The sequence below is a fragment of the Salmo trutta genome, chromosome 29 (genome assembly GCF_901001165.1).
Source record: "Salmo trutta chromosome 29, fSalTru1.1, whole genome shotgun sequence".
Lineage (NCBI taxonomy): Eukaryota > Metazoa > Chordata > Actinopteri > Salmoniformes > Salmonidae > Salmo > Salmo trutta.
The window spans coordinates 35,156,686-35,179,186 of record NC_042985.1 but is presented as its reverse complement, the minus strand read 5'-3'; the positions used below and the strand labels follow the sequence as shown (position 1 = coordinate 35,179,186).

Here is a 22,501-nt window from a genome sequence, read left to right as displayed (position 1 = left end):
AGATGGTGTGTTCCTACACTGTGTTCGTGTTTACTGTGGGTGTGGATGCTACTATTTGTCATAGCTGCTAGGACCTCACCTCACTAGAGAACCTCTCATGCACTGGCTTACTGTTTCGGGTCCTTATTCCTTCCATTTCAAGAGCGGGAGAATGATCCTGCCTTCCACCCACTCACTACTCCCAGCCCCGGGGGATGGAAACGTTGAGATGTTCTAAGAACATCTCTCTCGGTGGACTGTGTGGTCAGAACATATTAGAATAATTTTTTTTCCCCAGCCTGCTCATAGTGTATAATCTCCACCCTCTCTCTCTCTCTCTCCCTGTGTTTCTCCCAGTGAGCCAGGCATGGTGGGTTAAACCCCGCCAGCAATAGCCAAGCTGTATTAATTAAGAGCGACCTCTCACTTGTTTCTGAAGTCAGCTGGGTTCCTTTAGCCCTCGGCATTGATCCCTCCTGCCTCCTACTGGGGATAAAGACTTATTAGGGCAGAGAATCAGAGAATAGAGTGAGAATGAATCTCCTCTTCCCTCTTATTCTCTTTGTGTGTTTGTGTGCGTGTGTGTGTGTGTGTGCGTGCGTGTGTGTGTGCGTGTGTGCGCGTTGTGTTGCGTGCTTCGGCAGATACATTTTTTTTGGGGGGGGGGGGTTTAATGGGATATGATACAAGGATTATGAGCCGGGGGGGTTATGCACGATGTGATAGGAGGATGAGGAGGATGAGATAGGATTGGGAGGGAGGGAGTGTTACTGGGGCAGGGGGAACTCTGAAGGGGCATGTGGGGTGACCCGCACACACACACCCAAAACTCCTCCTTAGTGGTACTACGACAAAACACAAAGTATTTGATTTCTGGCGTGAAGTTGGGTTTTGAGGAGCTTTGTAAGTGTAAGCTACAGGGTAAAGTCTGCGGCGTCCTACAGATACACTGTGAGACGACACACTCGCACGCGTCCACACAGTCCACACGATATCAGTTGACTCGGCAGTAGGGGTGGCAGGAGCCATTATTGACTCACTGCAGCCAGCCAGAGAAATGGGGGAAATTCAATCAACCAATCACGAGGCCAGCTGAGTCTTCTTTCTTCACTTTGTGTGATTTTTGTCCTTTTTGTCTAGTTTATTTGGATAGGGACAATTACAAACACATTGACACATTGAACAAACAATCGTCCGAACGCATTGCACTGGTGTTTCTAGCGCACGCTAATTTTCCCACACCCGTCTCTAGATGAAAACAAAAAGAAAGAAAAAGAAATACATAATCAAAAACAAATCACACCAAATAACATGTCTGGACATTACCATAATTATATCCGCAAAGACGTCATTGTCTCTTCTTTCCATGTTCCCCCTTTCTCTCTGTCCTCATCGCGCTTTATCGGTGTCCAGGTCAGCGCTGCGACTGCAGGTAATTCTCTCTGTGCTGACAGTGGGGACAAAAAGCTCCAGGCCGACAGAAAACTCCCCGTCACGAAAGCGCCATCAAACGTCCTTCGCCACAAAATGGCCAAGTGGACGACATGCGGAACAAAAGGGTGGAATGCACCTTGCCCTCTCTCTCTTTTTCTCTTTCTCTCATCCTTCCCCACTGTCGTTCCAAATGCAGTCCTAGGCTGCTTGTATTCCCCTCAACCTTGTCCTTGTCCCTGAGCCCTTTGGCACAACGAGCAGTCTTTTATTTGACTTTCTGTTGTTTGCCTGTCTGCCTGTTTTTGTCTCCCTGGGTTCCATTTTCAAGTTATTGTTCAGTCAAACCAATAGTTGATACCATAAAATGGAGTCTATATTTTTTTTGAAACATTTCTCTGTGGAAAGTGCTTTGCATTGCCAATTCCCTGGCTCCTGTCGAATGAGCAGCCAGCCTAACTTAATACCGTGCTCCCGTTTGTCCGTCGATATCATACCAGAGCGTAAAATGCTAGTTTAATAAACTGCTGTGCATTCATCGATTCTCACTTCTACATCCACCTTTCATTGGCTCTCTGGATCCCAAGGGGGGCAGGCTGGCTTTGTGATTGAATTGGACACTGAATCCTACAATGACCTCCAGACGCACAGCCACTGGCAGTTCTATTACACATGTTGAAAACGGGCAGCGTTCAATTCCAAATAGAGTGAGGCAATTGATTCTTGATCAATGATGAATGATTCTAATCTTGCATAGGCGGGGGATCAATTGTGTTAATGTCCCGTGATTGGCTAAACTTAATTAGCGCAGGTCCCGGTCCACGGTTGATCTGGTGGTCTGCTTTTGGCACGGGGTCGTTATGTGACCCCGTGCTGATTTCAGATCGACCATAGTTTCTCTTCGAATAACGGTCCCAGGACAATGTCCAGACCAGCCATTCGATGTCAAGTCTCTGTCATGTCCTCTGTCAATCGTTTTAGCCAGCCTTGTATCAACACACGGATCCATTCCCCAGACGGTCACATGGTACGAATGTCCTTTTTCCGCTTCCCTGTTTTTAAAGACAGTTGAAGGTGTATGTGTCAGACTCAACGGAGGAAAAGAAGAATGAAACGAGCACTGAAACCTGGTGTGGCATTTCGTTAGCCATTACTGTGACAGAGCTGCCTATTGTCACCCCAAGGAGCACCTCTCTTCCTTTTTTATCCTCCTTCTCTCCATCTTTGTTTTCTCTGTCCTTTTTCCTGCCCACATCCTCCCCTGACCTCATCCCTTCTTCACAGCAGTCTGCCTGTCCTCATTAAGTGAGGGGAGAGATGGAGGGAGTAGACGGAGGGGGGTGGCGTTCCCTGGGCCTTTTCCCAGGTCTCTTCCCAGGGGGTCTGTTTGTGGAGTCAAATAATAATTGGTGTGTGTTTATGTGTGTGTGTGAGTGTGTGGACAAGGAGTAATACTGGTAGTCTGAAGAAACTGCACAGAGTCTGAAGAAAGCTCATGAGATACAGAGATTTTGGCAGGTTGAAAGAGTTTCTCTTGTGAGACTTTAGTGACGTACTTGTCTTGGGTGTTCTATTGACTCCATTGATGATATCAAGATGGCGGAGTGAGCCCGATGAGCCCTTAAACACTGGCTCTTACTGGAGCAACAGCAATGACTCACTAACCTTCACAAGTGGAATTTACCATTTGCCCTCTTCCTGAGATGTCTGTCTGTCTGTCTGTCTGTCTGTCTGTCTGTCTGTCTGTCTGTCTGTCTGTCTGTCTGTCTGTCTGTCTGTCTGTCTGTCTGTCTGTACCCATCTTTTCCTCCATCTTTTCTCCCTCATTTAATGTAACATTCATTGGTATTTTTACCAGTTGATCCTCCCTCTTGGCTGGTACCTCCTCTACCATCTTGTGTACCAGCTGCTTGTTGCCCCCTGTGTGTTAGACAGCCGTCTGCTCCGTGGGGAGGATGCCACCCCAGCATGCAAAGCCTCTCTCCTGGTGAATGGCTGTCACATGATGCCCTCAGATTGTGGAGGGTGGAGGATGACTCATTATTATAAAGGTCCCATTTATAGAATAGACTTGAGTGACATAGAGGTAAAAACAGAGATAGACATACTGTATAATCAATGGTGAAAGGAGAGCGATGGGTGACATTGACGTGTGGGTGAAGAGGAAGTCAGAACGAGAGAGAACATGAAGCTCTTGGGTCTTTTTCGTCGCCCCCTAAATGGATGCCGTCCTCTCCAAGTTGAAGCTGTTGAACACCACAGAGCAAATCTGTCAAGCTCACAGAGCCGAAGTTATTAACCCTATGAAGACGTGCGCACACACACACACACACACACACACACACGGCCACACTCATAGCATTACACTGTAGTCGATCTGCTCTCTCTCCTTCCCTTCCCCACCTGATCGATGGCTGGAATGCTCCATTCTTTTCACCTCACTAACCTCTCCAAGGGAATGGAAGTGAAGTGGCTCATGAAATTGACCTGACACTGACAATCAACCCTTTTTCTGTCGCAATCTCTTTTTTTGTTGCTCTCCGTCCCCCCCCTCCCTCCCTCCCTCCCTCCCTCCCTCCCTCCCTCCCTCCCTCCCTCCCTCCCTCCCTCCCTCCCTCCCAGAGAGAAGATGACATATCTGGATCTGTCTTGCGCCTAATGTAGCATGATCTAATTCAGCTGAGATGGGCACACCTGGCATTAGATTAACCTGCCCTGGGCACACCTGGTGCTCTGGGGATTTGATTAGGCTGAGATGGGCACAGCTGAGAGAGGGGACACGGGGGATTGGATTCACCAGACAGCAGTTCCAACTGGTACACATTGCAGGGAGAGCTGCTTCGCTGCTCTACAGCTCAGCTGTTAACTCATATACACACACACACACATGCATGCTCACATGTACACACGGAGGCACACACATGCCCGCATGCACACACACACGCACGCGCGGAGGCACACACACAGAAGGTCTGTCTGTTGGAGTACAGATGCTGAGGCGTCTGTCTGTAACTACAACCAATGTCATGAGGATGGTGTAGTCACTCCCTCTTCCACATTAGGTTCCATTCTGTATCCTGCTACTAACTCCCCCTATTCCGCTCGACTCCAGTTAGCCAAGGCTCTCTAACACAATCTGCCTCTTAGCCTCAAGCTATCTCAGGCGGTACCGCAATAAACATGCCCTCGCTCATAAGAACTCAAACTGACACAGGCCTCTTTGCCTAGACACATTTAGCCTCCAGCAAACACAAACGTCCTGCATTCTCTCCTCCTCCTGCCAGCTAATCAGCTCTCCTGCATTCTCTGCCCTGCCTAAGACTCCCGTTGCCTGAATACAGATGTCAGATATGTGCAGTGTCTATTACTTGACTGTAGACTCCAGTGAGTTTCTTGTATAATATTCTACCAGTGTGTGACCTTTTATCCATGCCAGCCCCGGCAAACGATTGGCTGCGAGGGATTCAGCACTGTATGCTGATAGGCTCGTTGTATGGTGATAGGAGCACCGATAGGTGTTTCACCAGAGAGGATTGCGGCAAAGCGAGAGGAATAACTGGGCCCAAAATCTATCTTCTCCTGCAGGTGGTGTTTTTTTGTTCTTCGTTTTTCCCCCCCGCTCACCAAACGAGGTGTTTTTGTATGGAGGTCAATGAGAGTGTAGTATTTGGTTAGCAAAAAAAATAAATGAATAGCTTATTTGCTACGTGTGGCTTATTTGAGCGAACGGAAGTTGTGTAATGCTTAGGTTTTTACGAGTGTACTGATAGAAGTAGGACAGGTGACTTTGAAAAAGAAAACCACTTCATATCGAAGTTGTGCCTGTTGCTCACACGGGTATCTGCCGTCTCATTGGCTAGAATGGTCCCGCCTGCCTCCTCCCGACTGCCTTCCATTTTTGAAGACATTTTATTTTCATTGTTAGAGCAGCCTCTTGAGTATCTGGTCAATATATGCATAATGGATGATCTGTGGTTTAACACACCTCCCTGCCTCTAGCTACCACACCTCCCTCACATCTCAACAGGTCAGGAGGTCCATGTACCTGCTGGCTCTTTCTCTCTCTCTGTGTGTGTGTGGTTCAATCCATCTTCCAGCAACAGGGCGGAGTGGGATCCGTATCGAACTCTGACATCGACAATACAATGCAGAGAGGAGAGAGGGAGCAGGTAGGGTCAGTCATCAGGTGAGAAGTGAAGAGAGGAAAGTGCCTTTCAAGACAGCCATACGGTAGAGTTGGCCTCGTTGTTCCCTCAAAGCTCCCCCGGGACTGCCTCGCAGAAGACATTTCAGCCCGCGCAGAGACGCATCAGATTGAACTTCACTCACGTTTGTAGTTTTCCCCTTTAGTTAACACTACTGTGCGAATTGTGCTCGAATCAACGCCACTTTCAATGCAACGTCCTGAAACAAAATGAACTATGCAAGAGATGTTCTTGTAGGAAGAGCACATTGGAGTAGGATTCTGTTGCATTTAAAGGCATGACTCGGGCCCATACTGAGCTGGACTGTGTTTACAGCGTGAGTAGATGCGCTTGTTTTGAGATCAAAGCGAGAGCTGCATGTAACCAGCCACCTGTGGACATTTGTTCATATTCTTTGCTAGTTAGTGAGGTATTATCCCAGTTATAGCTCAGTTCTAGTCAATAATGGGGGAGTGGTTGCTTCCTATGAGAGCACAAAACGTGGTCATTTCTAGACATCTTTGAAAGCAAGTCAGGTAAAGAGCTTTTTAAAGGGGCGGTGTTCTATTTTGAGACAGGCTTGAATAAGTTAAGTAGCCAATAGGAAGAGGGCAGCATAATTTGTCTGATTCTCTGTTATAATGGTATGGGAATAATAATGAGTTGTATTTTGTAAAGTGGTTTCTTGCATCAAACCACACAACACATTTTCAGTCACCTCCTTGTCTGAAGGACAAGTTGATAAACAGGTTAATGTCAAGCCCTGCATGTTTTTTTCAAAAGTCTCTTGTAATGTAGGCCTACATTGAACACCACACATTGGCTGCTACTGTAGGCGGAATGATATAACAGCTATTTCCATGTTAAAATGTTACGGGATGCATTTTCTCCGTTGTTTTTAATGGTACATTATGATCAAATAGCCAAGATAGCGTACTTGGCCACTGTTATAACTGTAACTTAAAGCGTGTACAAACAGTGTTCACAGTAAACGCCCCAGAAGTTGCACAGAATTTTCACAATGTTCACGTTTGTTTGTTTAGCAGACCTGAAATTTCAGCGACGGAATTTTTGTTGTTGTTGTGAACATTGGCTAGCCTCACCTTGGTTTTTTCAAAGATGACAATATTGGAGGGAAAAAAACGATCTAGTAAAACAACATTCACAGATCAGTCACGGTAGATTTTGCGTGACTGATGTGGACAATTATTCCGTTGGCAATTGACTTCTGATATGATTTGCCCCTTTTTTAATGACTCGGTGATAGTGAATGAGATATGAGATCAAGCTCACAGACACAGTTCCCTGTTGTTATTCCGAGCATGGCATATCTCTGCTCTCTCTCTGTCAGGGAGCTTTACATTGTCTCCTCTCTTCTCCCGTAGCGCAGACAGGCCTTTTGGGGAGACGTGTTTAGGTTCCCATGGTTACAGTGGATGTACTGAAAAGTTTTTTTTTTTTTTTTAACCCTCTGAAATGTGCTTATTTTCCATAGCAACATTCTCCTTCTTAATTTGTAGTCCTGACACATTGTGCTTTATAGTCATTGGCATACACTGGAACTCCAGGTTCCTCTCTAAATGTGTGGCTGAGAGGTTTATCAGCCAGCTGTGTGATCTAGCTTGTCCTCTAAGGGAAGTGGAGAACAGACGACGCCCGAAAGGCCCTCCTCAAAGCCGCTTGTTATCGAGTCGCTCTGTTCCCAGAGACGGGCCTGTCTGCAGCCTTTTGTCTCAACCTACACTTACAGCCGGAACAGGTGTTCCTGCCTCGCCTTCGTTAAAAACACTGTTACCCACGCCGTCTCACCTCACGTCCTTCTTTAACAAGCTGTTTGTTCCTGGTTCGCTGGGAGAGGAGCGAAGTGGGATTCGCTAATCTCTGAATTCATTATCTGCCTATTACCATCCACGGCACCTTGGTCCCGACAGACACTCCTGCGTTCCCCTCTATCGTAAACACACGTTATGACGATACTGTCTGTCTGTCTGTCTGTCTGTCTGTCTGTCTGTCCCTAGAATCCCACTCCCGGCTCTGTGCCGGCCTAGTGGCGATGCTCCATCGTGTAAAACAAGCAGAGTACAATGGAGCGGTTTCCTGTGCTGACACACGGCGTGATAAGGCTTTGTTTCTGTAGGGACAATGTGTTCTCCACACACTGAACGTATATCAATACTAATGTGTTGCTCGGTGATACATCACCCGCGGGCCGTTTACTGTCCGTCTCAGGGGGGAAAAGCTGCTGATGTGTATTGATCGTGAGAAAAAAAAGGTAAATCAGCACATCTCAATGATTATGGGGCGGAGGGGGTAGAGGAGGAACGGGGCCGTGGTGTTTCATTGTAAAGGCTAACACAGAATCGGTCAGCGCAGGATCAGAATCAATGGCATGTCCTTTTTTTTTTTTTTACGTTGGGTTTTGACAAGCTGATCCTCCGTTGTGTGCGCCCTTGCACTCTTTATTGATCTTCTTCGCACACCAGCCCACCTCTGGCTGCAGACAGCAATCCCTGTTGTCCAGGTTATTCATTGCTGACCATGGATGTTGTTTGTAATAGGTGAATAGATCTGTAATACAGCATGTGCAATGTGTAGAGTTGTGCAATCCTCCTGATTCCGCAATCACCTCCGTACGTACACTATTGAAGCTCTGCTTAACTAAGCATCACCCTGGGAGTTATTTTTATCTCACCGGGGTGCACGTTTTGTCTCATTTGAATAGCTTTCATGGGATTTAATCGCTTTCCAATTGTGCTCCAAGATATAATGGCACATCAACTGTGTCTCAAGCACTCCCACTATGCTAAGATTGAGCCAATCCCATCCACATAAGGATCCTCTGCTCAGCCGACATATATTCTTGTTCCCAGCTGTGTGTTTTTGCCAGGTACCACTTTCTTAGAATGCTGTTATGAGCCTGGCAAGCTAGGTTACCCACCATGGTGACACGAGCAGTCCCAGAGGGCCAAAGTGGAGCCAGTCTGCAGATGTTTAGCTCTATATGTTGGATGTGTGTGTGTGTGTGTCTATTCTGTCTGTAAGGTGTGTGTGTGTGTGTGTGTGTGTGTCTATTCTGTCTGTAAGGTGTGTGTGTGTGTGTGTGTGTGTCTTCTGTCTGTAAAGTGTGTGTGTGTGTGTGTGTGTGTGTCTTCTGTCTGTAAGGTGTGTGTGTGTGTCTATTCTGTCTGTAAGGTGTGTGTGTGTGTGTGTCTATTCTGTCTGTAAGGTGTGTGTGTGTGTGTGTGTGTGTGTGTGTGTCTATTCTGTCTGTAAGGTGTGTGTGTGTGTGTGTGTGTGTGTGTGTGTGTGTGTGTGTGTATGTCTATTCTGTCTGTAAGGTGTGTGTGTGTGTGTGTGTGTGTGTGTGTGTGTCTATTCTGTCTGTAAGGTGTGTGTGTGTGTGTGTGTGTGTCTATTCTGTCTGTAAGGTGTGTGTGTGTGTGTTTATTCTGTCTGTAAGGTGTGTGTGTGTGTGTGTGTGTGTGTGTTAGCCCCCTCCCCTGTGTGTGAGCCACTTCTCTAAACTAACAGTGCTGTGAGCGATTAGCCTGGCTCTGTCCTGGTTAATGAGGTCCTTGTTAAAGTTTAATGTCTCTGTTCCACCGTAGTCAGGGAGATTTAGCGCCAGTTCCTCAGGGAGAAGATGCACCACACTGATTTCTGCCCCCAGCGAGCAGCATAGTGATGCGATGCGTGGGTTGACTTATAACCCGCAGTCCCCGCGGTTATATCCGCTGGGCGGGTGTGTTTAGGATCATTAAATATTGTGTGGATGAAGGGTGGCGGGCCGGCGGGTTGAATCAAGACGAAACAAATCCATATATAATTATCGTGCGATGTATAGGCTACACTGAGGTTTTTCTTTCAGTATTTTAGGCGATCTGGCGTTAGCGCGTAAGCCTAAACTTCAGGATCTAACTGTACGCGCGCCAAACAGCCTACCCGGCAATCGCCAAACGCTTTTGGGAACGGGCAGAAAAAGTTAAAAGTCGATCCACGGAGGCAAAAAGGACAATGTCCGAGTTTTAATTCAATAGAGAAAAGCTGTGAAAGGGATAGTTGAAAATGAAGAGAAGGGAGGGCCAGAAAAGTAAATGTTTGGGAAAGATTTGTTGAAGTGGTAAAAGAGGATAACGGCAGTGTTATGTGTGGTGATTGTGAGGTGTTATACAAATTGACAGTCACAAGATGGGGACTTTGAATGGCACGTCAAGGGAACTGGTAGCCTGCTGTTCTGATGGGTTAAATGGAAACTGTCTGGACACTGACTGTAGGTCTATAACCTCTCACAGCCATAATATTAAGCATTTCTTGTAGTAAAATGATACACCAAATGTAGGCTAAATTACTATTCGGGAACAGGAGTGGAGAAATATGATTTCTTTCTTTCAGCATCTTGAGAGAATGTGAATGAGCAATTAGATGCCGTCTGTAGAGGTGCTGTCTTTATCAGCATCATAAAAGCTGATATTATTTCAACCACATAAAATATGAATCCAAGCCGAACTGAAATCTGATCAGAAACATGTTGGGTCATTTTCACAGCTTCTATTTCCTTACAACCGGTCAAACTGATGTCATTTGGACATTTTTTTTTGTTGCACAGAAAATCGTTCCTTTTTAAATTATTTTGAGATGACAGAGAAATTTCATTCTATTGATTTATGGCATTATTCTATAATGACAGGAGAGAAGCTGCATGCATGTCATTATAGACAGTTTGACTAAATAGCCTACCAAAATGTCGGAAATTATAAGCAGAAACATAATCTAAATCAGGCAAATAAAATCCTACGCCCCCTGTCAAATTTTATTTTCACCCAATCTGATTAGCCTATAGCGCATATTCGATATTAGCGAGTTAGGGTGGGGTACGGCCCTCGGATTTTCACTTTATCACATATAGTCGGTGTAGTTGCAGATGGGTTATTAGCAATTGCGGGTGGGTGCGGGCGAACAAACCGCTTACCCGCGCACCACTAGAGCAGAACACCGACGATGGCATCGTGGTCACAGGAGATACTCTGTCTGCCTGTCTGTCTCACTCTGCAATGCCCCCAATGGTGTTTGTGATGTGTCTGTGCGTGTCTTTGTGTGCATGCTTAAATTGCATCTCTACGTGTGAGTGTGCAAGTGTGTGTTTTGAATGTCTGAATAGGGGCATTGATGCCATTGGAACTACAGTTCCCCCTCAACCCATCTCCCTCACTGTCGAGCTCTGCATATCACATGGCTGCTCTCAATACTGGGTCAAACCAACCAACATTCTTCTGATTTCAGTTGTTATTGAAGTAGCTTTTGTGATTTTTCAGAAAAGCATTAGAAGCAATGACGAACAGCTGTCCGGCTGAACTCAAAACGAGTTTCTCCTCATTACTCTGATGTTTTCTTCTTGCTTGACTGGGAAGGATGGCCTCCGGAAGAGCCTCTCTTTCCAAGCTCGTTCTAATGGTACTTCCAGTAGCTCCGAGACAGAGGCTGCGCTGTACACTATACATAATGATGTGTCACAGAAGCCATGCCACCTACTTGCCCTCAATAATGGTGTCTGCCAAAGCAATGAATAATGGAGAATAATGTTTCATGTGTCTGCAAGCCACTACCATTCTCTCCTGCCACTTTAATGAATAATAGATCCCCTGTTTCTTCTCCTCCTTCTCTCTTTCTTTAGGGACTGCAACGAACGGATGATGGGGACAACGAGCCGCAATAGAGGAGTGAGGGCAGTCTGAGGGCAACAGGATCTGAAAAGGAAGATTTGGCTGATATAGAGGGAGAAGGTAACCCCAGGACTTAAGAGGGAAAGAGGAGGGGAGGAGGAGGAGGAGGGGGGGGGGTTAGGTGCAGCGCTGGACTGCAGGACAGAAGGACTGGATGCTAGCCTCAGTAGGCCCCATCAGGTCCCAGCTCCCACAGAGATGGCCTCCAACTTCAACGACATCGTCAAGCAGGGATACGTCCGCATGCGTAGCAGGAAACTGGGGGTGAGTTGGAGGCCTTAACTCGGGGTCTTTTGGGAGTCTCTGTCCTTTGCGAGGGGGTTGTGTGTGTGTGTGTGTGTGTGTGTGTGTGTGTGTGTGTGTGTGTGTGTGTGTGTGTGTGTGTGTGTGTGTGTGTGTGTGTGCTCGTGCGATTGTCTACTTGTGTATGCTTTTTCCATGTCTGCCCAAGGGAAAGATAAAGATCATTTTTTTTAAACAAAACAAAAGATGATACAAAACAACTGTCTGTGTCTCACGAAAGAGAAAATGAAAGAAGTTTTGGGGTTGATGTATTCATACATTTTCTCTTCACCTCTGCTTCAAGCCATGAATATGAACCTCATGTATGGTAATGAAGTATGCTAATGCTTATGAGTCAGAACTGAATGACGTACATCTGGTTGTTGGAATTAGTCTTTGGGGGATGAGTCAGATGAATTATATGTCAATGAACACAAATGAAATGTTTTAATTATACACTTATGAATATTAGTCAGTATGGCACAGACTGCCTGATTACATTTGACATTTTAGCCTCCAGTATTTCTACAGTCATCATAACGACAGTCGAGAACAATTTATCTGCTTTAGTTGTATTGATTCTCCTTGAAGCCGTAGAGGATGTTCAGTGGTTTCAATAATGCCCCCCCCCCCATTTTTCTTTTCGGGATAAAATTCTTCTTAAATGGCTCGTTTTTGGTTTCCCTCATTTCGCGGTACTGTTTTGCCCGTGTCGGCGTCAAGCCAGACGATGTCAAGTCCAGGCGTTATCGGAAGGAGACTGACACGTTGTGTGTCTGTGAAATAATGAACTGGCTTCAACCTGTTCTGTGAGAAAGTGCCCTCATCAGACGAGGAAGGTATACCGTCTGGTGAGGACACCGCCTGGTGAAAGAAGGGTTAGATCTGCACGGCAGGGCTGTTCTCTGTGTGGCTGGTAGTTTGTGCAGTGGTAGTTTAATCCCGTGGCTGTGTTGCTGTGCTCCGGGGTAAAGACACGGGCTTAGTGTCGGTGTGATGTGGCCGTCCTCTGTGATGCGCAGACTCAGTTACAGACACGGTAGCTCTGAGGAGAGATTAACCATGTCTGTATCTCTCTACCTACCCAGAGGAGACAGTGGATTTACAGCTGTGCACCCCCCCCTCTAGGCTGGATTTGATATGCTACACACACACACACACACACCACAGACACACACACACACACACACCACAGACACACACACACACACACACACACACACACACACACACACACACACACACACACACACACACACACACACACAACACAGACACACTGGTTCCTCTCTCAGCTGGTTTTGGCCCAGTATCTCTTATTGTGGTGTGCATACATGTTGATCGTGACTTGGAGCCTTGTCGGTGTGTCCCAAAGAGACCATCAGGCTAACTCCTCTCTTCTGTCCCCTAACCATATCTACTGTTCCACCACCTCTTCCACCCACACAATCCCTTCTTCAGCATACCCCAGCCCTGCTAACCCTGTACAATGAACCGCGTCCGTCCCTCCAGCGCTTTCTATCTCTGTCTCCGTGGCATGAAGTCTCATCCCTTCTGTGACTGTAATTATTACAGGAGGCAGGGTCTTGGGTTTCTGACCTCGGGAGAGCACCCCCACGGTAGTTAGGCTTGTCACTCTCTATGTCCTCCCTGCCTCGTTTTCTCTCTCTCTCCCCTTCGTGCCTCTGTGGCGGAGTCGCTAGGAAGTGTGCACTCAGCAGGATTGTGGTTACCATGGTAGCGTGGGGGTTGTGACACAGCTCCCCGGGGGAAGGCAAGCAGTGGATTACCTGAGTTTGGTTTTACACCCTCCTCTCTCTGTTCACTTTCTCTCTGTCTCTCTGTCTCTCTCGGTCTGTCTCTCGCTGTGTCTCTCTCTTTCTCTCTCTCTCTCTGGAATCTTGTCACTGCATGTTTTTTTTCACGCCTTATTTTCTCCTTCATTTCTGCCTTTATCTCTTTTCTTTATTTTTTTACCATTCATCATCTCCCTCTATGTTCTTCTCCATCTTGCTGCATCTCCTTGCAGTGAGCACACAAAGTGAAATCAGAGGCCTTCACCCTGTCATTGTTTTAAGTAGATCCCCCCCCCCCCCCAGCTGTTCTGTATTATGACTGCGCGGAATAGCAACACAATGTCATAAACTCCCGCTTATGTGGCGCTAATGCTATTTACAGCCGTATTCCTGCTTATCCTCCAGTGCCGCTATGTAACGTGTGAGTCCGCATTAGCGGTGGAAACAAAGCCTGTGTTCTGTTAGCTGTTTTAACGCTAGCTTCAGTGGACAGCCGCCCAACAACTCCCACGCCTGATTGAGGACTTCTGAGGACTATGGTCCAGTTGGTGCTCTGGCTTTCATCTCTGAAACAATTCCCTGATATTGTAGTTTATATTTTATTAAGCCTTGTGGTTTGGGGGGGGAGAACATTCCTCTCTGTGTTTTCTGAGTGTACATCTGTGTGTCAGTGAGAGGAGAGCATGGTAAAAGGCTGTGATTGACAGCTGATGGTCCTATAGGAGGTAGAGCTGGACCTGGGTGTGATAGTCCAGCCCCCAGAAGCTGTCTAATGGCTGTTTGCTGCAGCCAGTCTGCTTTCTGACTTTTGTTATGTCTTCCCACTACACTACTATCATATGTGCATACCAAAAAGCATGTAAGCATACCACATGCATATCAAAAGGCATGTAAGCATGCCACATGCCTACACAGATTCAAGCTATGAAAATATACAGTACCAGTCAAAAGTTTGGACACACCTACTCATTCAAGGGTTTTTCTTTCTTTGTACTATTTTCTACATTGTAGAATAATAGTGAAGACATCAAAACTATGAAATAACACAAATGGAATCATGTAGTAACCAAATATTTTATATTTGAGATTCTTCAAAGTAGCCACCCTTTGCCTTGATGAGAGCTTTGCACACTCTTGCCATTCTCTCAACCATCTTCACCTGGAATGCTTTTCCAACAGTCTTGAAGGAGTTCCCACGTATGCTGAGCACTTGTTGGCTGCTTTTCCTTCAATCTGAGGTCCGACTCATCCCAAAACATCTCAATTTGGTTGAGGTCGGGGGATTGTGGAGTCCAGGTCATCTGATGCAGCACTCCATCACTCTCCTTCTTGGTAAAATAGCCCTTGCGCAGCCTGGAGGTATGCTGGGTCATTGTCTTGTTGAAAAACAAACGATAGTCCCCCTAAGCCCAAACCAGATGGGATGGCATATCACTGCAGAATGCTGTGGTAGCCATGCTGGTTAAGTGTGCCTTGAATTCTAAATAAATCACAGACAGTGTCACCAGCAAAGCACCCCCACACCATCACACCTCCTCCTCCATGCTTTAGGGTGGGAAATACACATGCGGAGATCATCCGTTCACCTACTCTGCGTCTCACAAAGACACGGCGGATGGAACTGAAAATCTCCAATTTGGACTCCAGACCAAAGGCCAAATTTCCACCGATCTAATGGCCATTGCTCGTGTTTCTTGGCCCAAGTAAGTCTCTTCTTCTTATTGGTGTCCTTTAGTAGTAGTTTCTTTGCAGCAATTCGACCATGAAGGCCTGATTCACACAGTCTCCTCTGAACAGTTGATGTTGAGATGTGTCTGTTACTTGAACTCTGTGAAGCATGTATTTGGGCTGCAATTTCTGAGGCTGGCAACTCTAATGAACTTATCTTCTGCAGCAGAGGTAACTCTGGGTCTTCCATGTATGTGGCGGTCCTCATGAGGGCCAGTTTCATCAGAATGCTTGATGGTTTTTGCCACTGCACTTGAAGAAACTTTCGAAGTTCTTGACATTTTCCACATTGACTGACCTTCATGTCTTAAAGTAATGATGGGCTGTCATTTCTCTTTTCTTATTTGAGCTGTTCTTGCCATAATATGGACTTGGTCTTTTACCAAATAGGGCTATCTTCTGTATATCCCCTACCTTGTCACAACACAACTGATTGGCTCAAACGCATTAAGAAGGAAAGAAATTCCACAAATTAACTTTTAAGAAGGCACACCTGTTAATTGAAATGCATTCCAGGTGACTACCTCATGAAGCAGGTTGAGAGAAGAGTGTGCAAAGCCAAGAGTGTGCAAAGCTGTCATCAAGGCAAAGGGTGGCTACTTTGAAGAATCTCAAATATAAAATATATTTCGATTTGTTTAGCACCTTTTTGATTACTACATGATTTCATATGTGTTATTTCATAGTTTTGATGTCTTCACTATTATTCTACAATGTAGAAAATAGTAAAAAATAAGAAAAACCCTTGAAAGAGTAGGTATGTCCAAACTTTTGACTGGTACTGTATACACACACACACACACACACACACACACACACACACACACACACACACACACACACACACACACACACACACCCTAAAAAAGCAAACGTGCACAAATTCACACATACTCTAGTCTAAACACTATGTATAAACACAAAATACTGTCCACTTCTCTTATCACAGACGAGCACACTCTGTCTGCACAGACCAGAACAAGCACTCAAACACATTATCTTTTTTCCCTGTCAAATGTCTACCCAGACAGTCACCTTCCTCTCCTGCCAAAACCCTGCCAGTCTACTGCTACTCTGGCCTTGTAAGGCTGGACAGCTGGCCTCGCCATCTATGTCTCTCCTCTATAGCCTATCAGAGCTGTTCCGGACCGCTGCTCTTCTTTGCTCTGTCCTCCCCCTCCTCTCTCCTTCCCCCCTTATCCCCTCTTCCTCCTCCCCTCCAGCTCTCACTTTCTCTCTCTCCCTCCCCAGAAGACCCTTGACTCCTCCAGTACTCTGGTTAGGCTAATTAACTCTCTCTCTTTATCCCTCATCTCCTCACTCTCCCTTTCTGCCTCGCCCTCCTGCTGCTTTTCAGTTATATCGCGGCAGTCCAATCAGACTAATAACAGGCTGTTTAGCATTCTGCTTCCGTTAGCTCTGGGCCCCTATCGGTAGCGCTGTACTAGCTGGCCTCTCCTCGCCTCCTCTAGCCTCGGTGGAGGAACAGCCCTAATTGCTTCGCAGCCATCCCACTTGACTGTGCCCTGTTTTTTTTTAATGAGCAGGCCCGGGAGGAACATCATAAGACACTTTACTGGTGAATCAACCAATCAGACGAGCCACGGTTGATCAGGGAGGATGGAAAAGGTCTGAGGAGATGTGGTTTAGATAAGCATGATGTCGGCGAGGACTTGTTAAATGTTTAATCCCACCTGAAAGAGAGAGGGCTGATTTTGAACTGACTGACTGACTCCGACTCACTCAGACTGGACAGAACCTTCTGGAATAACAGCTCAGTATCTTTGTCCTGATCTCTCCTTGTTTTTGACCTACCACCGGGTGTCTAGGAATGTCAGTACGGTCATGTGACTTTCCATTGTATAACCTGAGCCGACGGTATGATGCGTAGATTGCCTCCAGCTAGATATTACACTGACACAATACGGATTTGTGGTTTTGTTCCCTCACCACGTGTAACTGGCAGCGGTTGGGGAAAATTGCCAGCGAAATCTCAGAACGTTGTTTTCTCAAGTTCAGACAATTCTAATGGAGTTAGGTCAAACTACTGTTTTTACGGGAGGGAGAATGGAGCTGAAAATAATAACAAGCGTCAACTTTGAGAATCAAGCAGACTCCCTTCACCTCACAATCCCCCTGCCTCTCTGAGCCCGTTACCACAGCTAGGGTGACAGATCTCTCTCTCTCTCTCTCTCTCTCTCTCTCTCTCTCTCTCTCTCTCTCTCTCTCTCTCTCTCTCTCGCTCTCTCTCTCTCTTCTATCTCTCTCATCTATTCCTGTCTCTCTCCTTTTTCATCCCGCATTCTTATTTCTCTACCTGAGACAGCCCCCTGAGGAGCCAGTCGTTGTGAGCTTCCAATGGGATCAGCTTAGAAAGATTAGATGCTGACTCATGTTTCCCCTTCAGATTTCTCGGTGAATTTAAGTGAATTGGTTTTGCATAAGATGGTGCCAATCATTCCCATTCATTTTTCTATTCAGACCTCCACATTTCTCATATTCCGAACCACACAGCCTGTGTTTGTGTTTGTGTGTGTGTGTGTGTGTGTGTGTGTTTTGGTGCCTTTGTGTGTTGTTTGTTTTGTTCTGTGTGTGTTTTATTTGTTCTGTTTGTGTTGTCTAGTGTGTGTTTGTGTTGTCCTGTTTGTTGTCCTGTGTGTGTGTTTGTGTTGTCCTGTGTGTGTGTTGTATAATAAGCTGGATATAAGCGTGGTGTCAACCTGTTAGCGTTATTGGGCTCCCGAGTGGCGCAGCGGTCTAAGGCACTGCATCTCAGTGCAAGAGGCGTCACTACAGTCCCTGGTTTGAATCCAGGCTGTATCACATCCGGCCGTGATTGGGAGTCCCATAGGGCGGCGCACAATTGGCCCAGCGTCGTCTGGATTTGGCCGGGGTAGGCAGTCATTGTAAATAAGAATTTGTTCTTAACTGACTTGCCTAGTTGAATAAAGGTTACATTTATTTTTAATTTCAAATTAGTCGGTTAATCCTGGGACCAGGCTGGGGTGGGGCTCGTCCCAACTGGGCTGCTGTGACAGGCAGGATCTCCTGGGAGCTAGGGGGATTAATGTAGGCTAACTGCCTCTGGCCCCTTCTGGGGCAGTCGGGAGCCAGGGATGGGGAGGAGAACCAAGGCGGAGCCAATTAGACTGAGGAAGGCAATCTGAGTGCAGTAGCAGAAGGAATGTACAGGGAAGATACATTAGTGGGTCCGTGTGTAATGTATTTGCACACTACACTGTATGTGGATCGTTGTGTTCCCGTCAGTGTGTCCAAAGAAGAGCTCCGATGTCAATCTCTGAAAGGGTTCTTAAAGGGGTGTAATGGTTCCGATATTGATCATTGATAACCCTTATGAATGCCGAGCCCACTCCGGTAAGTGTGTGACTTGACTTTTCGCATTCTCTTATCGGCACACTGTGGAGATCAATAGTTCCTTATCCATGCAAGGTGCTCTCTCGCTCTCTCGCTCTCTCGCTCTCTCGCTCTCTCGCTCTCTCGCTCGCTCACTCACTCTCTCGCTCACTCACTCACTCACTCACTCACTCACTCACTCACTCACTCACTCACTCACTCACTCACTCACGCCTCCCAGCCTGTTTACAGGGGATTAGCTCCACCTCAGGGGACAAACAAGGAATCCATGTCTACCTGCCTGGAATATCAATGGCAACCTACAAAATACCGCCCTTTCGCTGTTCAGAAATGGCATGGGAGCAGGGACATTTGGAATACAATGGGAGACCATCTCCAAATCTCATTGTTACAGGCAGCTTTGCTTTCAACAGATAAAGGCGGGGACAAAAGGTCTCTCTCTCGCTCTCTTTTTGTATGTCTTTCTGTCCGTGGTGGCCAGAGTAATTCTCCCTGTAGGGGTGCTGTCAGGACCTGTGCTTTTTGACTTGGCTGGGTCGGTCTGTTTTAAAATGCATTAGGCCTGGGTCGACAGTGCAGGGAGCATCGCTCCTCTCTTCTGGGGGACAAAGACCCTTGAAATTGGTGACAGCAGAGGTGAATAATGTGGCGGGCCTGTGACCTTGGGTTTGCTGTGTTCAGGTGGTGGAGGAGGGTGTGTGTGTTTCTAGATGGGCTTCTCCTGCCGCTGAACACATAGTATGATCAGAGAGACACTGAAATAGATGTTTGATTGCTTCAAGGTATCTTTGAAGAAAGGCAGGCTAATACATGACTATTCAGTTCAGTTCTGAACGATGTGACGTCCTTCACTTCCTCATATTTAATGAACCAATGAACCTCATACCAAGGTATCGGAGCAGAATTCCCGGCTCCCACTCCTCTCTCTCTCTCTCCTCCTGTCTACCATATCCTCTGTTTCTCTCTCCCTTTCTTTTTTCATCTCTATGTTGCTGCTCCTCCACCCACTAGCTTAATTACCAGGCTTCACAGTCAGTTTGCCTGGCAAGGCCTGATTGCTCTGAGCACTGGAGCTGAGGGCGGAGAAGAGGGGGGGGGGGACACGATAGTCGACTGCACGCTTGCCATCACGCACACGCACACAGCTCCAATGAAGAACTGAGCCCATTGGTTTGGGAAAAGCATTGTGGGGAATCAGGTGCTAGATGGCAGATACACAGAGGTACATCTCCACTGAACAGCTTAATATCGCTGAGACACAATGGACTGGTGAGCACCTGCTCTCACCTCGCCGTCAGCTATCCCCGCTGAAGGTAGCGTTTTCATCCCGCCGACGCCAGGATCAGACAAACAGCGATAGAGCTTCCTCTCTCCTCAAGGTGTAAACTCATTGCACCAATTAAAAGAAAGGAAACGACACATCAGAGCAACGCTTTTTCCTTTCACCGTGTCTCCGTTTGAGCACGCTCACATTACGGCGCACCTTTGTTGATGGCGCTCTTGTTTCATCTCTCGATGAATACAATTGCATATTTAATTGGGTCTTGTTATCTCTGTCACAGTGACACCGGTGTTTGTCGGTGAACAGCAGTGAGACATTGTCACTCAGTTTGGGGTCTTTGTATTCATTACAACTGAGTCAGTGCACTAAGGGATTTCACTGGCTCTGTGGCCCCTTGCTAATAAACAGGGGTGCGATAATGGGTTAGGGAAAGAGGAATGTGGGGATTGGTTTAGGGATGGCTGGCCCTGTACTGTACAGGCCCTGAGGTTGCCCTGGCAACAGGAGGACAGTGGAACATCAATAAAATAAAGGTCCTGCCTTTTATAACAGAGATAAGGGGGATAAATGCCGCTAAAGCAATAGCTCTCATATTGATGTGTGTGTGTGTGTGTGTGTCCACGTCCACGTTACTGCAATGGATTTCTCATTATTCCGTCAGGAGAGCTTGTGTCTTTGTCTGCCTCTTAACTCAATATCACATGCATAATAGAATTGTCTTGTATGAACAATGTTAGAGTCCTGACATGGACCCGGTGTACTCCTTCTCATTTTCGACCTGTCTCTTTCTCTCTTATTCTCTCTTGTGTCTCTCTTTCACATTGCTAATCACTAAATGCTATTTGATTTTCTTAGAACGCTTCCTGGTTCATTGATCAGGTAAAGCAGAGGCAACCATTTGTGTGCCTGCTCTTGATCATTATGCCTGAATGGGGTGGATATGTTAACATTGGCTTGCTTTTGGGTGGCTGGTTGCAGTATGTTAACTGACTGTTGTTTTTGTGTTGAGATTTACCGTCGCTGCTGGCTGGTGTTTAAGAAGTCGTCCAGTAAAGGACCACGCAGACTGGAGAAGTACACTGATGAGAAGTCCGCTTACATCAGAGTCTGTCCTAAGGTACACCCCCCCCCCCCCCGAGAGTGCTGCATGATTAGTCACGTTTCAATTGGCAAATGTCAGTTTGAAGTATGATGTCTGTGTGTGGCGCGTATGGTATTACTGTGTGTGTGTGTGTGTGTGTGTCATTTTGAAAGTCAGTCATTCAGTCACTCTGTTCTCTGAGCCCCCCGTTCAGCTGCAGGGAGCAAACGTGCATGTCTGGAGGGATCAACGCACGCACGCACACACACACACACACACACACACACACACACACACACACACACACACACACACACACACACACACACACACACACACACACACACACACACACACACACACACGAGGCTGAAGGAAATGAGAGTAACACAGATGTTGCTCACATCAAAGGCAGCCTCCCACTCCCAGACAGAATCCAGGCCTCTCTGAAGTGTCTGAGCATGGGGTGACCTCCTCCAAAACACCCCGGCCCCCACTACACCTGGCTACAACACTCCCTCTTTCTCTCCTCTCCTTTCTTTCTGAAAACTGAATCCAACCGGTGGCACATCATACAGTATTTAGACAGCTTTTTTTATCGTTTCATCCTCTCTGTGTTTGTCTGACCTCTTGACCTCTCATGTTGCCTAGGTGACAGAGATCAGCAATGTGAAGAATGTCACAAGGCTCCCAAGGGACACCAAGCGCCAGGCGGTAGCCATCGTCTTTACCGATGACACCTCGCGCACGTTCACCTGTGAATCAGGTACTCCACACCACACCTACTGTATTGTAATAGATGTTTTCTCACAGTGTACAATTCTCTCTAAAGTTTCCTGTTTTCTGACATCTGTCTCTACATCCCATTGGTCTAAACTCAGAGCTAGAAGCAGAGGAGTGGTTCAAAACTCTGTCAATCGAATGCCTGGGGACCCGCCTCAATGACATCAGTTTAGGAGAGCCGGACTTGCTGGCAGCAGGTGTTCAGTGTGAACATACAGGTGAGTGTCTGACTCACTAGCACCATGACACAGTCCTGCTCGACTTTGCTTTATGGCTATGTTTGCATTCATTATTACTTATTACTCACCCTCAAAACAACAGTTAGCTAGGTTTCCATCCAACTGGGGTCAGAATTTCATGCGAATATTCAAAAATATGCATAAAAACAATATGGCCATTTTCCCACCAGAGATGTTTACATCAAATGGACTGTGTGTGATGACGCAGTGTGTGATGACGTAGTGCACATAAAATGACTGTGCCGGCTCCACGCACCAGATCTCCAGTGCGCCTCCCCAGCCCGCTACGTCATGTGCCCGCTCCCTGCACTCGCCCTGAAGAGCCAGATACCGTCAGGGAAGCAATAGGGAAGTTGAGAGAGAGAGAGATGAGAGAGATGTTGTGCAAGTGTGTTCTGACCAGAGGATCCGATTAGCAGTCTGGTGCAACCTGGGCCGGTTCCACCCTTTTGGCCTCCAGTGCGCCTCCCCAGTCCGGTACGTCCTGTGTCTCCTCCTCGCACTCGCCCCGAAGTGCGTGTCCCCAGTCCGGTACGTCCTGTGCCGGCCCCACGCATCAGGCCTCCAGTGCGCCTCCCCAGTCCGGTACGTCCTGTGCCTGCTCCTCGCACTCGCCCTGAA

At 46.9% G+C, this 22,501-nt stretch overlaps 1 protein-coding gene across 5 annotated transcripts in view; it reads left to right on the top strand.

Annotated features, from left to right (window-relative positions):
- LOC115167474 (docking protein 4) overlaps positions 1-22,501 on the top strand; it is a 51,513-nt gene that overhangs the window by 19,287 nt on the left and 9,725 nt on the right. For 4 of the 5 annotated variants that reach the window (XM_029721908.1, XM_029721912.1, XM_029721910.1 and 1 more), the window contains exons 2-5: positions 11,266-11,578; positions 20,787-20,894; positions 21,510-21,624; positions 21,740-21,859. In XM_029721908.1, the coding sequence (XP_029577768.1) occupies positions 11,513-11,578; positions 20,787-20,894; positions 21,510-21,624; positions 21,740-21,859 (409 nt within the window). In that variant the 5' untranslated portion in view covers positions 11,266-11,512. Of the gene's footprint in view, positions 1-11,265; positions 11,579-18,622; positions 20,895-21,509; positions 21,625-21,739; positions 21,860-22,501 lie in introns of those variants that run through there. The other variant, XM_029721907.1, reaches the window with a different exon arrangement.